General features: G+C 44.7%; 2 protein-coding genes across 5 annotated transcripts in view; one reads left to right on the top strand and one right to left on the bottom strand.

Moving 5' to 3' along the window:
• Positions 1–4,284, top strand: part of LOC119436688 (60S ribosomal protein L28) — a 420,941-nt gene extending 416,657 nt beyond the window's left edge. For both annotated transcript variants that reach the window (XM_049659687.1, XM_037703651.2), the window contains exon 5: positions 4,157–4,284. In XM_049659687.1, coding sequence (XP_049515644.1) covers positions 4,157–4,249 — 93 coding nt within the window. In that variant the 3' untranslated portion in view covers positions 4,250–4,284. The remainder of the gene's footprint in view (positions 1–4,156) is intronic.
• LOC119436686 (protein ROP-like) overlaps positions 4,268–19,355 on the bottom strand; it is an 80,260-nt gene continuing 65,172 nt past the window's right edge. For all 3 annotated transcript variants that reach the window (XM_037703649.2, XM_049659669.1, XM_037703650.2), the window contains 2 exons: positions 13,071–13,225; positions 4,268–5,410 (listed from right to left, as the gene is read on the bottom strand). In XM_037703649.2, coding sequence (XP_037559577.1) covers positions 5,349–5,410; positions 13,071–13,225 — 217 coding nt within the window. In that variant the 3' untranslated portion in view covers positions 4,268–5,348. The remainder of the gene's footprint in view (positions 5,411–13,070; positions 13,226–19,355) is intronic.

The following is a 19,355-nucleotide window of genomic DNA, read 5'->3' as shown; positions in this document are numbered from 1 at the left end:
CTCTACAGCTCTTGTTTTCATGCTACGTTTTTAGTTATGAACATGTACGAACTAGACGATCAGGCTGTTTTAGTTACTATAACATGTTTCTCTCTCATCACTTAGTGTACAAATACTGGCCATTTGTATGCTGTGATGAATTGGGGATTTGAAAAAACTTGCTATGTAATGCAAAGGCATGCATGTCCGACATTTGAAAAACCTTGGTTGCTTTCTTATTGGTTTCTTGTGTAATGTCCTCTGAAATACTTCCACCACTGTGTTGCCCAAATCTCCTTTTTAATGATTTTATTTGTGAGCATCTGGAGAAATGACTGGTGTTTATTCAGAAAACTGAGCTCAATGGAATAGTTGTCCAGCTGTATAGAGCAAAGGGGCAGGGGGTCAGACTCAACTCCAGTTGACATCTACATAAAGCGAAGCATTGTTTGTTACTGGCTCATGAACCATGTGTGTGTGCATGAAATGCAATTTTTTTTTTCAAGGTATAAATATTGGTTTTAAAGAGGCGCATTTTATACAAAGAAATTATTTTGTTTGCAGTGAATTATAGACGGCCTGGATATTGTTACACATATTTTACATCATATATATATTATTTAAGTTTACAGTAGTGTCCATAGTGTTGCACTCGTGTTTTTGATGCGTCAGTTTCTTCTGTGCATCTGTGGATCAAAATGCACCAAGCATCTCAACATGCTGGCTTGCCCGAGAGAAAAGGTGTTCTATACCCGCCGGGGTGGCTCAGTCAGCTAAGGCGTTGCGCTGCTGAGGACAAGGTAGCGGGATCGAATCCCGGCCGCGGCGGCCGCATTTCGATGGAGGCGAAATGCAAAAACGCCTGTGTGCTTGTGTTGTAGTGCACGTTAAAGAACCTCAGGTGGTCAAAATTAATCCGGAGCCCTCCACTACTACGTGCCTCATAATCAGAACTGGTTTTGGCACGTAAAACCCCAGAAAGAAGAAAAGGTGTTCTATGCCGCTTGCCGACGCATGCGTCCGTGGCATAATGGTTCAAATATCGGGCTTCTCTGCTAGAGGTCCTGTGTTTGAAGCCATAAGGACGAAGTGTAGGCAAATCTGTACTTTAATCATTCCCATGCTGGCTGAATTGCCCTGCTTACAGCTGCCATAGATGCTAGCGCCACAGTTCCCTCTAGTAATTGTATGAAACTGCATGCTTGATACAGTAAAACCTCGTTACAAGAGACACTCAAGGGACCCGGGAAACATCTCTCTTGTAACCAAAAAGTCTAAAAACACTTGAGTAGTCAGACTAGATCACTTTATTATACATCAGCATCAAAGTGTTTAAACACATCTACAGAAAATTGCTCAGGATGGCTTGAAGTCATTCATAGTAGTTTGTTTTTTAGTGACTGCAGATTGTATTAGCTTCCTTCCCAACTCTGGAGGTAAAGCACTTCACTTTGCAAGCCTTCCTGTTGCTCACAATACCTTTGAAGTGCTTCTGGATGTTTGTCAGCCTCAACTGCCGACACTTTCTGTCCTGCAGTTTCCTCGTCGTCATCCTCCTCCTCTGGTTCATCTTCTAGGGCACATGCACCATTTACTTGCGCGAGGATTGCATGATCTGTAAGCTCTTCAGAGCGCACGAGGTCCACATCTGCAGACACAAGCTCCTCGAAAGATTATGGAACGTCTGCGGTCTCTTGGATGCAGGCCCAAGCTTTATCTTAGGGCAGTTTTTTACAGGATCTTCCATCCTGGGCTGGATGGAAAATCCGTGTCTGGGTTGTGCGTCTTCTAAATCGTGAAGAACTTACTCTAGGGACCTAAAAAGTTGCCCTTAGTTTGTAATCATGCGTCTTGTATGCGATGTTGTTAATATGGCGAACATAGGAAAACCAACCAAACCATTTTCAAATGTCTCTTGTAACGAGATGTTTACTGTCCGGTAAACTACTACTTCGCTGCACCGTTCCTAGATGGCACCACCCGTTAAACGTGTTCAGCGTTAAAGATCCGATATGTACAAAAAAGGGCCTGAAACTATGCAAAAAAGCTTTGCTTTAAAAAATAAAAACGATGGTAGTTAAGAATAGCAGAGGGTAAGTCACCTGCATAAACTTGTGCTGTGGTCTTGTAGGAAAGAATGGGGTACAATCTTCTGGTGTGTTAAACATGCCTTGCTGTTGCTTGCCTAAGTGGTACTTGTATATTATTTGCCTCAAATGCACTCGTAGACCAGCACTTCTCTCTCTGCTAAAAATGTGTGTGGGGAGTGCACGCTGGAGAAGGTGCTAGTGCTGCACTTAAATTCGGTGGCAGAACAGTTGTGCCAAATTGTACCAAGAGCAGTCCTTTGTGCCATCCTGCGCCAAAACTTGCACGTACAATTGCTCTAAGCCTGCGCCAAATGAATTGAGAACGAAGACCTCTTTCTGTAGATGCTGCCTCGGTAGTAAAACTGAAACCAGAACCTCAAGCGCACTGTCGGCGTCATAATCCTGGAAGTCAACGGAGTGGCAATAGCCACTGGTCTAGCTGATGCTGTCAGTTCATGCGCTGTTTTCGTGCTTTTCTTTTTGGCATATGTACTGCTCGGTCTATTTATTGTGCCGTAGTTCAATATTTGTCGCAACACTCTGCTCAAGGAGGATGTCGGATCAGAAAGAAGCCTTGGATAGTGTCCAGTCGCATTTTTGCTGGCAGTGCCACTTTAAAAATGTCTTGTAATACTTAACTGAACTGCTGAAATGTATAATTTGCTTGCATGTCAAGGCCTTTGCAACCCTGCGCAATATGAAGAGTAGAATCTGTGACTAATTTATGTTTTAACTCAATCGGGAAAATGTGGCTTGGGGGGGGGGGGGGGGGCTATTTTTAACCCTTTGCAGCTCTTAATAGAGCAAGCCCAATATTCGTTGATTTTGGACCAATACTATATAATTTACAAAATTTTGCAAAATGAACAGATGTGTATAAGTGTCTGATGCCTTACTGGTTTTGACATAAGAAAAAACAACTTAACATTTGTTTTCTTTGCTGTCTTTCTCCACACACACAAAAAAAAAAATGCAGGGCCTGAATTGTTTTCTGTTAGTGCTGTGCAGGCAGTTGTGGAGGTGAGCGTTGGCACTGTGAAATGTAGTTCTAGAAAGCCAGCATGACAAGGAACAATATCAGCATTGGTTATAGTGAGGCTGGACTGTATATAGTGATTGCAACGAGAGCACCTTACATAAATAGGCACAGCAGACAGCGAGAATAGCACGTACACTATAACAAAGCTTTTTATAAATTTAATGCTAAATATGTGAGAACTCTAATGCAGTTAGAGAACTGCGTACATGAGTGTGCAGCACCAGCTTTCAGGGCACTTGCTTGGAAAGTGGTCTCTTCAAAAGGTGTATTCATACTCGCGATTGAGAAAAGTCATGTCTGCAGCCACTTATAACCTGTGAGCCACTGCTTCGCAGTGTCAAACCAAAATTCTTAGATTTGTTCTGGGTTAGCATCTTCAGGACTAAAGATAATGCAGATGTGTGCCTTGCAGCCGCTTGTTGTGTAGGCAAAATATTTCTACCATTAATTCCTTCGACATACGCCCAAGTCTGTGTTTGCTATTGTGCACATGCATGCCTTATACTTCTTTTGATCTCTTAACAGGTTCTTGCCACATATTTTTGACCTTTTTGCATTTGACTAAATGAATACTGTGTCCTGCTTCAGAAGCCGGACACTATTCTTGTTGGAAAATTGCCAGAATAAAAAATATTGCAACTACAGTAAAAGTGCATCATTAAGATCATTTGCACATTCTGTTAATTACTTCATAAATTTGTCAAATTTAACAAAATCTTTGTGCCTGATTACACGCAGTTATCCTCTAAATTAGATCTGTGGAGTGTTCTTTAGAGCATTGAATTCGAAACCAGTGACATTATGTTTTATATAATCTATTGTAATAGTCATGGTGCTTGAGACACTTGAAGTAGAGGGGTGCTGTGATGATTGTGCACAAAGTGAGGTCCAGAACAATGTTTTCATGTTGGTTTGGCCTTACATGAGTGCTATGCAGTAGTAGCACAATTTTGTTGCATGTTCACCATAGTAGCCACGAATTACAGCAATGTGATGCATCAATCCTCTTCACTACTGCATGCTGAAAACTTTATTCTGACTTTTACAGCTATGCCTGCGTCGTGCCAGTGCCATCCTCAGGAGTCAGAAGGCTATCGTGCCCAAAAAGAAGAGCTCTCGCCCTGCAAAGAAGGCCGACTGATCACACCAGACCAATAAAACATGCTTTAAAGCAGATTTATTGCATCGAAAGTGGTTTTCTTGCTTGTTCCGTAATGGACAACCATAAGAACACGGGTCCCAGGAGAGATAAGAGGACATGCAATACTGCCAACAGCACAGTGTTTAACATTAGAAGAAACGCAAAAACTTCATGTAAATGTAGTGTAGATTAACAGAGCTGGACACAGCACATGACTTGGTGAGCTTCGGCGTGGTGTGCGCAAGGTGTTCATTTTGCGTGGCAATGCTCAAGTCATCTATGTTGGCAATTCCTTTTTCTGCTTGTCAAGCATGGGACGTCGCTACAGCCATAGCTGTGTAATAAATAGCATAAGTATACAGTGCGACGCTCTTGCAACCACAACCTAAGTGCAGTGTTGGCCAAATGCTTGTTTTGCGTAAAGTCGCAAAGTTGCGTTTTTTTTTTTCACACATTTTGCGAAGACTGGCGTTGCCAACCACGGAACCAACAGCTACTGGTTGCAAGAGCCTGTACATTATGTGCAGTATTGCATGCGCCAACTACAACTGAATGTCAGTACGAGTATGGCAGCACATGTATGTCCAAAATGCTGACACAAGCATTGCCATGCATGCATGTTGTGGATATGTTGCACACGCCACACATAGAAGTCTAATTGACTTGCTTGGCTGCCTTCACCGGTGCACCTCCACACACACCTGCAAAGTGCAGAAAGACCTACTGCCTGCTGCTAAAGAATTAGATGCTGGACACTCTTACGCACATAACGCCTTTTTGCCTAGGTCTACGATTGCCTGAACAACACTGCCACAACCCCATGTGCATAAAAGTGGAGGGGTGGGAAAGACTGCAGGTATAGTAGCATATTTTTTTTCTTTTTATGCAACAACGCATGCAGGTAGAAGTCTGCAACACTGCTTGACATCACCGATGCATGTCGCTCTAGTTTTCAATGATATACACACACAGACAGACCAACTTCTGCTAAAGAATGGCTCCCAGATAGCTTTGGCAGCCGGGGGTTGTGGAAGGAATAAAGCTCCCTGGGCCCACTCAACAGGAATGTCTCCCTTTTCTTTGGTGCAGAGCAGTTGGCTCAATTGCTCAGATCTCTGAGGTCGCTGAGAAAGCCCTCCGGTGTAAGAATGTGGTCTGAGCCTGTTGGGAAGGAGAAAAAACATGGCATATGCTCAACTCTGTAGCCCTTGCGAAAGAACATTGGTCATTTATTTTTTTTATTTATTTATTTATATCTTTTTTTTTTACGAAAGCAAAGTGAATGACTTCGATGAGGCACTAAAAGCACACATGAAATTGGAGCTAGACTGGCAGACAACTTGGTATTTTGGCATTCAACATAAGGTACTAAAGCATAAAATGAAGGCCACAAATTTTAAGTCCAACCATGCCACTGACAATTTCTCTGAAATGGTGTATTTTGCAGCAGAATTTTCGTAAGTTGGGGTCCTTTTCGTTTGTAGGTAAGGTATAGATGCTGGCAGTGAGCACTTTCACTTCATTTAAGAACTCACTTTTTATACACCCTTTCTGGTCCCTTTTCTAAAAGTAATATTCTCTACATTTGAACCAGAAAGTGAGAAGGAAAAAACCTCAGCAGTTTTTCATCATAAATCAAAGTAATTTGCCAAAAATTTAGATTGCTGCAGAGAGCTTGCCGTGCTTCAAACTTAAATTTCAAATGTATGAAGAATGGGAACTTATTTAAAGCTTATTTCCATGCTGCCAGATACATCTTGCACGCCTTAGGTAGCAGTCTCTAAAGATGCAGCACAGAGGTGTAATATTGGTGTGCTGCAACGTAAAAGACCTTGGGTGAATTTCATGGGAATCTATGATCTGCAGCACAAATTCACCATAACTTATTTAACTGGAATTGTTGACACTCAAATTTCTTGGGTCAGTTTTGGCTTTTGTTTCTCTCTATGTCAGATATCTTTCGTAATGAATTACAGCAGAATAATTGTACCAGTAAGGGATAACAAAATTTTAACCAGCCACAGGGTGCCAGACTTCATGTCACAATGAATCTGCTTGACTAACTTGAACACAGCATGCACCTGTCTTTCACTTATACGCTGTTTTCAAGAATAGAAAGCTTATCTGGGAAAAGTTGCCTATTTGCAATATTAGTAGTGCGGCCTAGCGGAAAGAAAAGCACTAAATCAGTTTAGACTGGTATTTGCAGAAAATGAAGGCCAACCTTCGCCTTCATGCCGAAACCATACCACTAGTTTGTAGGTGCGATCTCGTGGATTTCAGGGTATTTTCTCATATTTGGGCCGTTTTGGCACAGAAAAAGTGCTCAAAACATGCTAGGTTGAATCTCTGGTTCCTTCAGAATGCAATGTAGTCCTTTACCGACAAACAGTGAACTAGACGAACCAAGAAGGTGCTGCCAATGATCCATGACATCATGGCAAGCCGGCACGTGAATATCGCGAAGCGTCACCACTCATTTTTCATTTCTGTGTCTTTTCCGCTGGTTTACCAAGCTTCCTCTTTTGGTAAGAGTAGCAGTTTTGCTATTGTGGAAGTGAAATTTACTAATGCAGCTTAGCTTCACATTCCTCTCTTTAGTCTCCCTTTAAGTTATCTCCTTCAGTGTCCCCCACATAAAAAAATATATATACTAACGGAGACAGAAGTTGCGTGTCAAAACACCACCTAGCCACGCAGCTCAAAGTTGAGAGGGTGCATTTTAGGCTGCACACCTACACAGCAGCCATATATAATTTTTGTCACGATAAGCGTGGCCTGTAAAATTTTGTCCCTGATAGTGCATGTATAGCAAAAGAACAAAATGCCTTTCAACCATGCATATACTAATATTTTCAGCTCTCATTCTTAAACTTTGGTGCTTCTGTCTGATGGCTCTGAAAATCTTCCAACCATTACTTATGGCATTCTTCAGAGTACACTAATGAAGTATCCGCAGCCACAATATGTTCTTCTTTTTGGGGTTTTACGTGCCAAAACCAGTTCTGATTATGAGGCACGCCGTAGTGGAGGGCTCCGGATTAATTTTGACCACCTGGGGTTCTTTGACGTGCACTACAATGCAAGCACATGGGCGTTTTTGCATTTCGCCTCCATATAAATGCGGCCGCCGGGGCCGGGATTCGATCCCGCGACCTCGTGATCAGCAGCGCAATGCCTTAGCTGACTTAGCCACCCCGGCGGGCAGCCACAATATGCCATAATAGCCAACACCATTTCAATTTATGAAAACTACACAAATTTTTCTATGTGCATATCCTTATGCATGGCTCAAGCATATTGGGTCAAATGATTAAAGAGACACTAAAGGGAAAAATGATTTCTTCGGTATCAGTAGATTACCCTTCCACAATACCGAAAACACCACTCTTGCTGCAAGAAGCCGCTTAGTAAGCCAGAAAGAAACGAAAAACACAGAAGGTGAGTGGCGATGCCACCTTGAAGTTCCCGCACCAGCTCACCGTGACGTCATGGATTTTGACAGCGTCTTCTAAGTCCCAGTTAAATCTTTAACGGTAAAGATTGACTACATTGTGTTCTAAAGGAGCCCAAGACTGAGTATAGTAAGTTTGGCAAACTTTTACTGAGCCAACATGGCCCAAATACGAAAAATTACTTTAGAAGTCGTGACGTCACACTGAAATGCTGACATTGGGGTTACCGCGCGAAATAAAAAAAATTCAACTTTGCGCTTCATTTTCTCTTAAAAATTGACCTATTGCAGTGTAATTAACGACAGCAGTGTTTTCGAAGAATACTTTATCAGTCTAAGTTGATTTATTGTTTTGCTTTAGTGTCCCCTTAAAGTAATTTATGTACTCCTTTTTGGTCAAATATGCAGAAGCATATTGACTCATTTTTCGTGCCTATCGTGTAAGGTTTTCGTTGGCTAGAAATGAAATAAATGCCTCGTTAGTCCCTTCAATGTGATTTCCTGCATTTAGAGTCAATGGCTTCTCACTATCCTATTCAATGCAAGATATCCATTGTATCCAATGTGCATTTTTTCTCCTTTTCTTACTCTCAACAAAGAAATGTCTATTGCAATTGAATTAGTTCATGCTTTGCAATGCTGAACTGCTGTGGGCAAAATACGTCACCATTAAGCTGAAATCATCAGAGCTCTGGGTCCAGCACTTTCATGATCCTGAGGCAAGGGTAACAAGAGCACTGGCAGGTGCTCTTGCTTAACCTCTGTTAAAGGGGTCCTGAACCAACCCTCGAGTTAGGTGGAGAAACACATTCTGCAGATAGCATACCTAGAAATGTCTAGTGCATGCGATGTCTGCTGCATCCCGTAAATACCGCGGCCACCACAGGGTGCCACGACGAGCCCGCTGTGAACATCTCAGCCAAATTTTGCACTCGTGCACAGCACGTGGGGCTCACAGTGCAGCGCGAAGTTACCTTTTTCTCAAACAGTCGCCTTTCAACAGAAGCCTTCTCCTCACCCTTTTCGGAGCTGCTATATCTCATCATATAGCAGATTCTCATACACAGCTGCTACTTTAGTTGACATCCATCAAGAAGCGTGAGCTCACTATTGTCTGCTCACACTCGGATGCACCCGTAGGAATGATACTTTGGCCAAACTGCTCATCAGAATGTTGTAGCAGTCTGCTCTCGTTAATTTATATTAGTCTGGAACACTCAACTAGCCTCGAACTAAGCGAAACTTAAGCCCAGACCATACGTACATTATGCCTGCCATGCCTCGTGATGAATAGCGATTAGTGTCTAAAGGGATGCGCACCACTGCGCGCTCACTCCCAGTTGCTCCTAGCTAGACGTGCTTCGTAATGAGTGCTACAAAGTGCACAATATGGATTTACCTACTATACATGAAGGACAAAGCCAGCCCGCACCACGTAGCGTGGCCAGGGTGGAGCACGCGAGTGAGCACTCCAGCCGTGCTGTGCACTTACATTTGCAGGTAGCCACACGTAGGACAATGTAGGACATTGAGAGTGAATAGGAAAGGTACATACTGCACTCTAAGTATCTACACTCGTACCAGGTCTTCTTCATAAATTATTTCAGTAATATATTTCTGGTACCATACTTGTTTAAAGGTGTCTTTTGAGACTTCAAAGAAATGTGGTTCAGGGCCGTCTAGCTAGGAGCAACTGGGAGTGAGCGCGCAGTGGTGCGCATCCCTTTAGACGCTAATCGCTGCACCATCCAGAGTAGTACTGGTTTAGTAATACGCATGCACTTTAATTGTGCTTGCTGTAGCATACTAAACCAGCACTACTCTGGATGGTGCAGCACTAGTCTGCATGGTACAGAAGATGGCTGAGACCACCACTCTGAGTACAGTGTCTCAGCCCTCAGGCCTGGAGCTGTATTCTCAATCATTTTCAACACGCAAACATATCCAAGAATTGGACGAAGTGGGCACAACAACAGGAAACATCTGGGGATACCTTTCCCACGTGTTTTCATGCCATGTGGTTGCTGAGTGCACAGAGAGGACAGGCAATGGAAACATGATGCCAAGAAGTGCCCATCACTACAGCGAGGCCATTGTGCTGGATACTATTAACGTTGTGCTGAAGTGGTTGAGTAATACAGCCCCTGGTTTTACTGTGGCTGTGCTGCATTGTGCTCTTTCTTTTATGTTGTTTTTCTTCACATAGTTTCATGCCTTCTACATCCCAGCAACAAGTAATAATGCTGCACTGTATATTGATCATGCAGAGAGCTATTCTACATGTCAGGCCTCCTGACACCATTTGAGAACTAGACAATACATGGTAGTAGTGGACTGGAAGCACTATATTCCAAGTGGTCTCCCAAACTGCTTCTAAAATGTTCTTGGCGTGAGTGTGCAAGAATGCGTGTGCTAGAGAGCACAAGAGTTGACTGGCACAGTTTGTGACAACAGTGTTACCACCTAAGGAGATTAGGAGATTTTCCACTAGATCTACTAGTAGTAGTAGTAGTAGTAGTAGTAGTAGTAGTAGTAGTAGTAGTAGTAGTAGTAGTAGTAGTAGTAGTAGTAGTTCTACAGCATGAAGTGGATTTTATAACAGTTTTTTTTTTAATGGTTCTTAACAGTTAATTCTACCTTCCCACAAAACTGACTACAAGCACAAGTCAACAGTACTGTAACTGCACTGGGCTCAAAAGGGCAAAGTTGGTGCTCCTCTGAGTGTAGACTTCCATAAAATGTTCCATTTACAGACACAACCAACATCTGCGCAGTGCCAAGTCGGTAGCCAACTCTTGAGTAGTTAAATGCACGGTGCTGTGTGCAGATACCAACTCCTGAGGCGGAACAGAATGAAGGTGCGTTCATACTGTAAATGCCAGTAGCGCACCCAGGATCTCTGCCTGGGGGGGGGGGTCAATTTTTTTTAAGGGGGGGGGGGGAAGCAAGCACTTTGCATAATATGCAATTTCCTTGCTTTAGCCAGAGGAATCCAACAGCAAATAAAATACCTAATAATTATAATATGACACCAAGGATGATGACGATGTTTCTTCAGCGTTTTAATCATAGTAATTTAAGAGTGAATGAATGAATACACGACAGTGATATAGTGTTTTTGCTAATCAGGCAAATTCGACCTCAAGCCACCTCCTGAATTGTAATGACAATGTGAACAGAGCGCTGAAGGTACACGTTGGACTGGTGGGGCTGGACCCTTGGGGGGCGGTTACAACACCCGACCTCCCCCCCCCCCGTCAGTGCGCCAGTGGTAAATGCTGTCGTCCACTAGTATATTAGTAGGACAAGGCTTGGTGGAGAATTGTGTCAGTAGACTACACTGGGTCTTTCCAAGACATGAAAGTTTAGACACTACAAGTATCGTTCTTAGCGTGCATTATTTGGCAAGGGAATTCTTTTTAGGTCTTAGCTGCAACCCAGACACATTTTGTTCATGCAAAGAGAAAAGATATATTTTCTTTTTGTTCAGAGTACCTGTCGATCAAAATGTAGGCAACAAAAGTTAAGCTGAAATTCTTGCTCATATTTCTTTCAGCATTTCTCACAGCGCAAAACATACATGTTTAAAAAGCATTCCACAATCACTTTGAGATTGTTGTAAATATGTGCTGCACCACAGAATTTTTCAGCTCTTACATGGACCTTTCTAGCATTTTCTGTTCTATTATCATAGCAATCGATTTTGTGTTACTAAGAAATTTCTTTTAACATTATTCCCTATTTCTCTTGAAAATGTTTTTAATGGATCTTTAGTAGATTCACAAAAATACTTAGCAGGTTCTAGTGGGTCACAACAAATGGCAATACCACTGTGAGAAATTTTTGTGCCAAATTAGTGCAGTAATGAAGTTTAATGAATATTGCAGCATTATGAACTTGTGCTACTCAAGTGAATCTTCGCTATCTACAACATATCAGCGCCATTAAACTTAATACTGAATTCTCAATAAACTAGGCAAATTCTGTTGATGCATTCATGCAGCATAGAACACAATGCTTCCCATTAGAAGACATGTTCTAAGTGTTGTACAGTGTAGACCGCTTATAACGTAAGTCGCGAATATCCGCACTATAACCAAAACAACTATTTTATTGTGATAATGGACACTCCATGCGCATTTCTGACGTCTGTCACCGTGCTTTAGGTTCCGTATTCACTTACTAAATAAATTAACAAGCACGGTGTCACGCGCACACAAGCAAACATGAACACATCTCGCTCGTTGACCACGGAAACGAACTGTTAAAACGGTCGAGTGGCGAAGTGCTGCGAGCGAATTGACCTTCGTGCTAGCATGCCTCTCACTTTAACACGACCTATAAGCGGCAAAAACACGGCGCGCGGTGGACTTTCCCTGTCGCAGATTGCTTTCAAGATAGGGCCAAGGCGATTGTATCGCCGAAGTGGATCGTCGCAGATTACGTCTTGCTTCGGTCCACTAAAACCGTTTCGCATTGCTTTGCTGGTGAAAATCACCTCCTTCTGTTAGCGCCAGTCCCGAACGCAAGTTTCGGATTCTCCGAACGCCTGTGATGCGGCCCGATTTTCCTCCGTCTCCGCACACATGATCACTTTCCTTTTAAATGCGGCATCATGATGAACTCGGTACTTCATGCTGATAGAGCAGACACACAGAACGTGAAGACAGACGGTAGACTATTGCCTAAGCACGTGTACTGCAGCACATGAAGGAAGCTACGGTAGCTAGGCTCGATGCACATGCGAGGCGGCCATTTTGAAATGCCGACGGCTATATGGTAAAGAAGATTTAGGGTCGTACTCGATTCTAACGCAGACGCAATTTTTGGACCTGTTTTATCGAAAAAAGTGCGCGTTAGATTCGAGTAAATGCGGTATTTGTGTCTTGAGTGAAGCGTTTGCCATCTAGGTTGATTGCCGAACTTCCAGGCAGCCGCACTGTAACCGGTATTTCTTGTCCCGCAACTGCACTATAAGCAATACGCGTATACATAGAGTGCTATCAGAAAATTAATGGGAGTCTGAAAAGACCGTATTATATCCGGTCCTGCACTATAAGCGGTTATGTAATTGGTCTATACTGTACCTTGTTCACAGTGTCAGTTAAGTGTGGCATTGTGCAACTGCAATGTCAAGCTGCAGGAAATCAACTACAGCTGCCATTATCAATGCTCTGATGATAAAATTTAATGTGTAGTTAATTTAGGTTAGATATAGCCAATAAACAAAAAACAGTAAAAGCAAGATGGAACGAGCAAGTGAACAGCATAAATAGTCAACATGTTATAGTCTCAACCATAGCAAAGAACAAAATACTGCAACAAATGCTAAGTTCATGACTAGCAATGAGAAGTCACAAAGCTCACCAATGATAACCTCCCAGTTCTTCACCTCCTTGGTGACCTCATATGCACAGCGCATTTCCGAGTACGTCATGCCGCCAATGACGAAGACAATCAGGCGAGGCACATTCTTGACATTAGGTGTGTTCTTATCCTTGTGCCAGTGGCCATAGCGCTGACTGTGAACACAAAAAAGGTGTTTGCTTGTACATACAGTAAATGTTAGCATTTATGCACAACATACACAGGTATATTCAAGCCCGTGCATTATAAACTCATATCTAGGGAAATATAGGTTTAAAAAAATCACACTTTTTTTTAAATTTTTTATTCCTTGTTATCGCCCACAAGGTTAGCTACAGAAATAAATTCACACATGAAATAATGTCGGTGATCTGGGCAGCTTTCAGCAACTGCACACCATAGTCAGTGAATAGCTGCCAGTATAGTTCAACCTTTTTTTTTCACATTGCTGTTGGCCTATTACTGACTCATGCACCATGGTACAGCAAGGCAAGAGGTGAGGGAGGGAGTTGTACTACACTACTACACTTATGTCCACTAAAGAAAGTGAGTGCCTCACATGAGGGGTGAAGGTGCTTCAAGAAAGTTGTCAGGATTGGCACTCAGTGTATGCAGCAAATCCCTAGTTTTCTGCTGTGTGTGTGAGTGTGTTTGTGAATATATACATACATACATTATATATACATACATACATTATATATATATATATATATATATATATATATACACACACACACACACACACACACACACACACAGGGTGTTTCAGCGAACACTTTCAAATTTTATTTAAGGTTCCCTGTGGCAGATAGTCCAACTCTATTTAATGAACTGGTCTACTCGAAGAGGCGGACATTACTTGCACAAAAAATTGCAATGCATAATCGACTAACAAAAATTCACAAATTAAGTTTTTAACTAATTACCTAATGGCCCATATTGCAATTTACAAATTGTAGCCGTGGAGTTCACAAGGTGTATCCACTTGGAATTAGTTCTCAGGATGACGCCAGTTTCGAGATATTAATTCCCGAACTTTGCGGAGAAATGCCGTCAAAATCCGATTCGATGTTATAGCCACGCGAAGGTCACTGGTTGACTTAATTGCTAAGAGTTCTGTGCGCGCTATCGAGGTAGCGGGTACGTTCTTCTCGTGATGGAGTTCCCGAGCGCCGTGCGAGATGGACGGAGCAGCAACGCAAGCGGTGGCAGGCCGATTGGTCGCATCTGCAGATCGCTGTCAAGATACGGCGCGCGCCGCTGCGCAAACCACACAGTTGCTACCAGAGTACAAGACCCTTCCCCCCGCTGTGCCTTCCCTCTTTCCTCCCTTGTGCGCGATTCTGCTCACCGTCAGACGCTCTCACTCACACAGCATATGGCGCGCTAGGACAATGTTATCGCCCTTGGACTTTGTACGGAACATCGCGGCAACCACGACGGCAGAAATGCGCCTGGAGTGGAAATATATCGCACCCATACGCTTGCGCGTGACCCCCGTTCATGGAGTGAAACTTCACAGTAATTTTCTTTTTTAAATCGCTTACCGAACGAACAGGTGCGTCTTATACACCGGTGCGACTTATATACGTCTTTTCCCGGAAAAACTGCCGCTTTGAGGGGGGTGCGTGTTATACAAAGTTGCGACTTATAGACCAGAAAATACGGTAATTCGTATCATTGAGCTGGGTTATTCGATGAGGCAGACATTAGTAGCATGAGAAATCGAAACAAGTATTCAACTAATTAAAAATATCACTAACTTGCAATTAATGACATATACACATTGCAATTTACTAATTGTAGCCGGTGAGTGTGCACGACGCATCCACTTGAAATTAATTTCCAGAATGAAACCAGTTTAGAGATATGTGCCATCAAACTCGCCGTAAAAATGCACTGTTGTTCTACTTGTGATATCACGATTTATTAGACAGTGACGTCTCACGCAATCGAGGTAGTCCACGAACGCTGATGGCCCACACAGCGACAGATGCAAGAGCACTTCTCCTTCCTCTTCTTCACTACAATGGCCCCCGGGAGAGAAGATTAGCCATCCTGGCGACTTACGGCGCAGGTAGGATCAGGGGGTCATAGTATGGTTTAAGACGGCTGACATGAACCGTGTCACGCCTGCAATGTCTAAGGTCGTGGGATGGCGTCACAGGCTCGACAATGTAGTTGACAGCCAAGGTACAGTCGATGACGCGGTAGGGGCCATCATAGCGTGCAAGAAGTTTGGTGGAAAGGCCAGGGCTGTGAGGTGGGATCCACAACCAAACAAGGGAACCAGTCGGAAAATGTAGTGTAGGCACGTTACTGTCATGCCGCAGCTTTTGGCGACCTTGGGCGGCGGTCGTTAGGGTACGGGCGAGCTGCCTACAGTCCTCTGCATATTTGGTGGCTTCAGACACAGGCGTGCATACAGAAGCGTCGGGTCGGCATGGGAGCAGTGTGTCCATTGTACACGAGGGCTCGCGGCCATATAGCAGAAAGAATGGCGAAAAGCTAGTGGTAGCTTGTGTGGCCGTATTATAGGCATACGTTACAAATGGCATAACAGTGTCCCAGTTACTGTGATCCAAGGCAATGTACATAGTCAACACGTCACCGAGTGTGCGGTTGAACCTCTCTATCAAGCCGTTCGTTTGTGGGTGGTAGGCGGTAGACTTGCGGTGAATGATGCCTGCATGCAGCGAGAAAGACTTGTATTACTTCGGACAGGAACACACGCCCCCGGTCGCTGAGCAGTTCGCGTGGTGCTCCATGTCGAATAACGAAGTTCCGCAAGATGAAGAAAGCAACTTCGCGCGCCGAGGCCGCAGGAAGTGCGGCAGTCTCGGCGTAGCGCGTAAAGCAGTCGACACCTACAATTGTCCATCGGTTACACGAGGAACTGCAGGGAAGTGGCCCGTATAGGTCTATGCCGACGTGATCAAATGGCCGGGTCGGGAAGGGAAGCGGCTGTAACTCGCAAGGAAGGCACTGTTGAATTTTACGCCGTTGGCACGCCGTGCAAGCACGTACATACTGGCGCACGAACTGATACATGCCGTGCCAGTAGAAACGCTGCCTCAGCAGAGTGTACGTTTTCAGAACGCCGGCGTGATCATTATGAGGAGCAGCATGAAAATAAGCGCATATGTCAGCATGCATGTGTCTTGGTATCACAAGCAGCCATTTGCGACCATCACGCAAATTTCTGCGGTAAAGGACGTTGTCGCGGATAGCAAAGTGAGGGGCTTGGCAACAAAGCGTTCGAGAAGAGGGTGTGACGGATGGATCGTGGAGGAAATTCAGCATAGTTTAAAGCAGGGGATCCTTACGCTGCTTGGCCGGCATATCAGCGACGTTGATGGCCGACATGGATGTGTGATCAAATGGCCGGGTCGGGCAGGGAAGCGGCTGTAACTGAAGCCACATCGGAAGGTATCGGTGATCGGGAAAGCGCATCGGCATCAGAGTACTTTCTGCCTGATCGGTAGACAACGCGGATGTCATATTCTTGCAAGCGAAGTGCCCAGCGGCCGAGGCGACCGGACAGATCTTTCAACAAGGACAGCGAGCAAAGGGCATGGTGGTCGGTAGCAATGTCAAAAGGGTGACCATATAGTTATGGTCACCCAAATAATGGCCAAGCACTCCCTTTGTGTCACAGAGTAGTTGGCTTCTGCCTTCTTTAAAGTGCGGCTCGCATATGCGACGACGTACTCATCATAGCCGTCTCACTGTTGCGCTAGGACTGCACCCAGTCCGATGCCACTGGCGTCCGTGTGTAGCTCTGTGGGTGCTGTGGGATCGTAATGTCGAAGAATCGGCGGCGAAGTAAGTAGACGACATAGTTGCTTGAAGGCTTCGTCACACGAAGTTGACCACGCGGAGCTGCCGCTGCTAGCGGTAAGCAAATTGGTCAGTAGTGCGATGATAGTGGCAAAATTGCGCACAAAACGCCGAAAGTAAGAGCAGAGCCCTATAAAGCTGCGGAGTGCCTTAAGAGTAGTGGGCATCGGAAACCATGCGACTGCGCAAAGCTTGGCTGGGTCAGGAAGCACACCGTCCTTCGAAACAACGTGTCCCCAAATTGTTAACTTGCGGGCAGCAAAACGGCACTTTTTGATGTTGAGTTGGAGGCCGGCAGATGAGAGGCAGGTCAGTATCTCACGCAAGCGAGCGAGGTGCGTCAGGAAATTGGGCGAAAACACGACAATATCATCAAGGTAGCACAGACGTGTTTTCCACTCGTAGTTACGAAGGATGGTGTCCATCATACACTCGAAAGTAGCGGGCGCGTTGCAGAGCCCGAATGGCATTACAGTAAAACCTCGATAATTTGAACTCCGTTAATTCGAAATTGCAGTTAATTCGAAGAATTTGAATGGTCCCGTCATTTTCAATGCAAATTCTACCGGATAATTTCAATGGACCGCGCGGCTCTATTCGGATAATTCGAAGCTTCCGGCTGGCAGCAACGTGCGGCTGTTAGGTTAGGGCGCTCCGTACAGTGACCAACCAATTTTCTGAGCTCGTGGAGACTCAAAAATAGTCCAAAAAACTTGTTCGGCCGAAAAAAAGAAAAAAAAAAAAGAATTATTAGGCCACTTAGTGTGGCTTAAAAAAAATCTCTAATAATGCCCTGCCTCATACTACGCTTGGAGGGGATCGACTTGCTTGGATTTGCGCAGCAGTGACGTCGTCTCCATGTAAAGTAGACACGAACGTCACCGTGTTGGCGATCTCTTCCAACGGAGTTCGCCATGGAGATTGAAGAAACGAGCTTCGCATCGCTTTTTAGCTCTCGCGAAGGCACAGGAGGTAGCGCCGATCACCGAGACATGGGCCTCCGAGACACCTGCTCAGTGTACACGCCACGTTCAAAATAGCAACCGAAACTTTAGAGGAAAACAAACAAACTTACTAACTGAATTAACAAATGTGGTGTCAGCGCGCACAAGCAAACATGAATAGATCACACTCGATGACCGCAGACAACCACTGTCAAAACGTTGGTGCGAACGAGCGCGGCTGCTGCAGCGAGCACAGGTTCTTGCGGTCTATCGCTTCAACAGAAACTGAGCGGCGAAAGCACAGCGCATTCAAAGGTCAGAGCTGTCTGGAGATCGCTTTCAAGATACGATGCGCGCGACAACCCGCACCGGCGCTAAGTACGCAGTTAGCAGAGTAGAAGTCGCCCCCCTCCTCCCTCCCTCCCGCGCTGCCTTCCCGCTTTCCTCCTTTTGCGTGGGAGATTGCGTCGCCAGTTACCCTTGCGCCCGGTTGCAAGATACACATTTGGTGCCGCGGCACCACAGAACACCGATACAACACCCTTCGCCCCCCCCCCCCCCCCCTCCCATACCCCTAGGGCCTTTGGCACGACGGAGGAAGTCGCGTTTGCGCTCCGCCGTGTGTTCGCTCTCCGTGGAAGCGCACGTCCCCCATGCACTTTCATTTGCACATACGGCGTGCGGCGACAATTTTATCGCCCTTGGGACGCCAACGGCAGAAACCACTTGAACCTTGCGACGCCAACGGCAGAAATACGCTTGAAGTGTCCATACAATTGCTGTAGCAATATAAAAAACGTCCCACAATAAATGGTCATGAAGATAAAGCTGACCGCATATACTAGAAAGAAAAAAGAAAATGTGTAGTACTCGGAGCATTTTGTCAGCCAGGGAAAAGCGGGCATGGCCTCCGAGACTGGAGGATGGAGGCTATAGACAGAGTCACTGGAATCCAATACGGTGTAAAATCCAACATGGCGTCCTCCAAGATTGGGTAGCATGGCTCGGAACAAGCATCTTTATTCTATGACGCTCGTTCAAATTGAGTGAGGAAATGCATTAACTCAATGGGAACCCTGACGGTGCATTTTTGAAGTCCGGAATATCCAGCAAGTCTAAATTTTTGGAGTCAAGCACCCGCACGCCCGCTTTAGCGGCAGTTATCGATTTCGTGAACATCGTCCGCAACTTTGTTCAGTGCAGTGCGGGTGATATTTATATGCTACGTGTTGTGAGGTAGCTGTAGAGCATGGCACTTGGGGCGGCGAACTACCGCGCCAAGTAATCCCGCATCGGTGATTACTTCGAGTAATCTTCTCGGACATCGAAAATAAAGATGATTTCTTTTTACAGCATGGTCGTGCTTGTTTTCTTTCTTTATTCATTTTGGTTAATTCGAGTTTTTGTAGGGAGTCGAGGGCGTCATTTATCCAAGGCAGCGGATAGACATCCTTACGAGTTATCTTATTGAGCCGACGGTAATCCACACAGAAGTGTATTG

Source organism: Dermacentor silvarum, chromosome 1 (genome assembly GCF_013339745.2).
Source record: "Dermacentor silvarum isolate Dsil-2018 chromosome 1, BIME_Dsil_1.4, whole genome shotgun sequence".
Taxonomy (NCBI): Eukaryota; Metazoa; Arthropoda; class Arachnida; order Ixodida; family Ixodidae; genus Dermacentor; species Dermacentor silvarum.
This window is presented reverse-complemented; position numbering and strand designations above follow the sequence as displayed.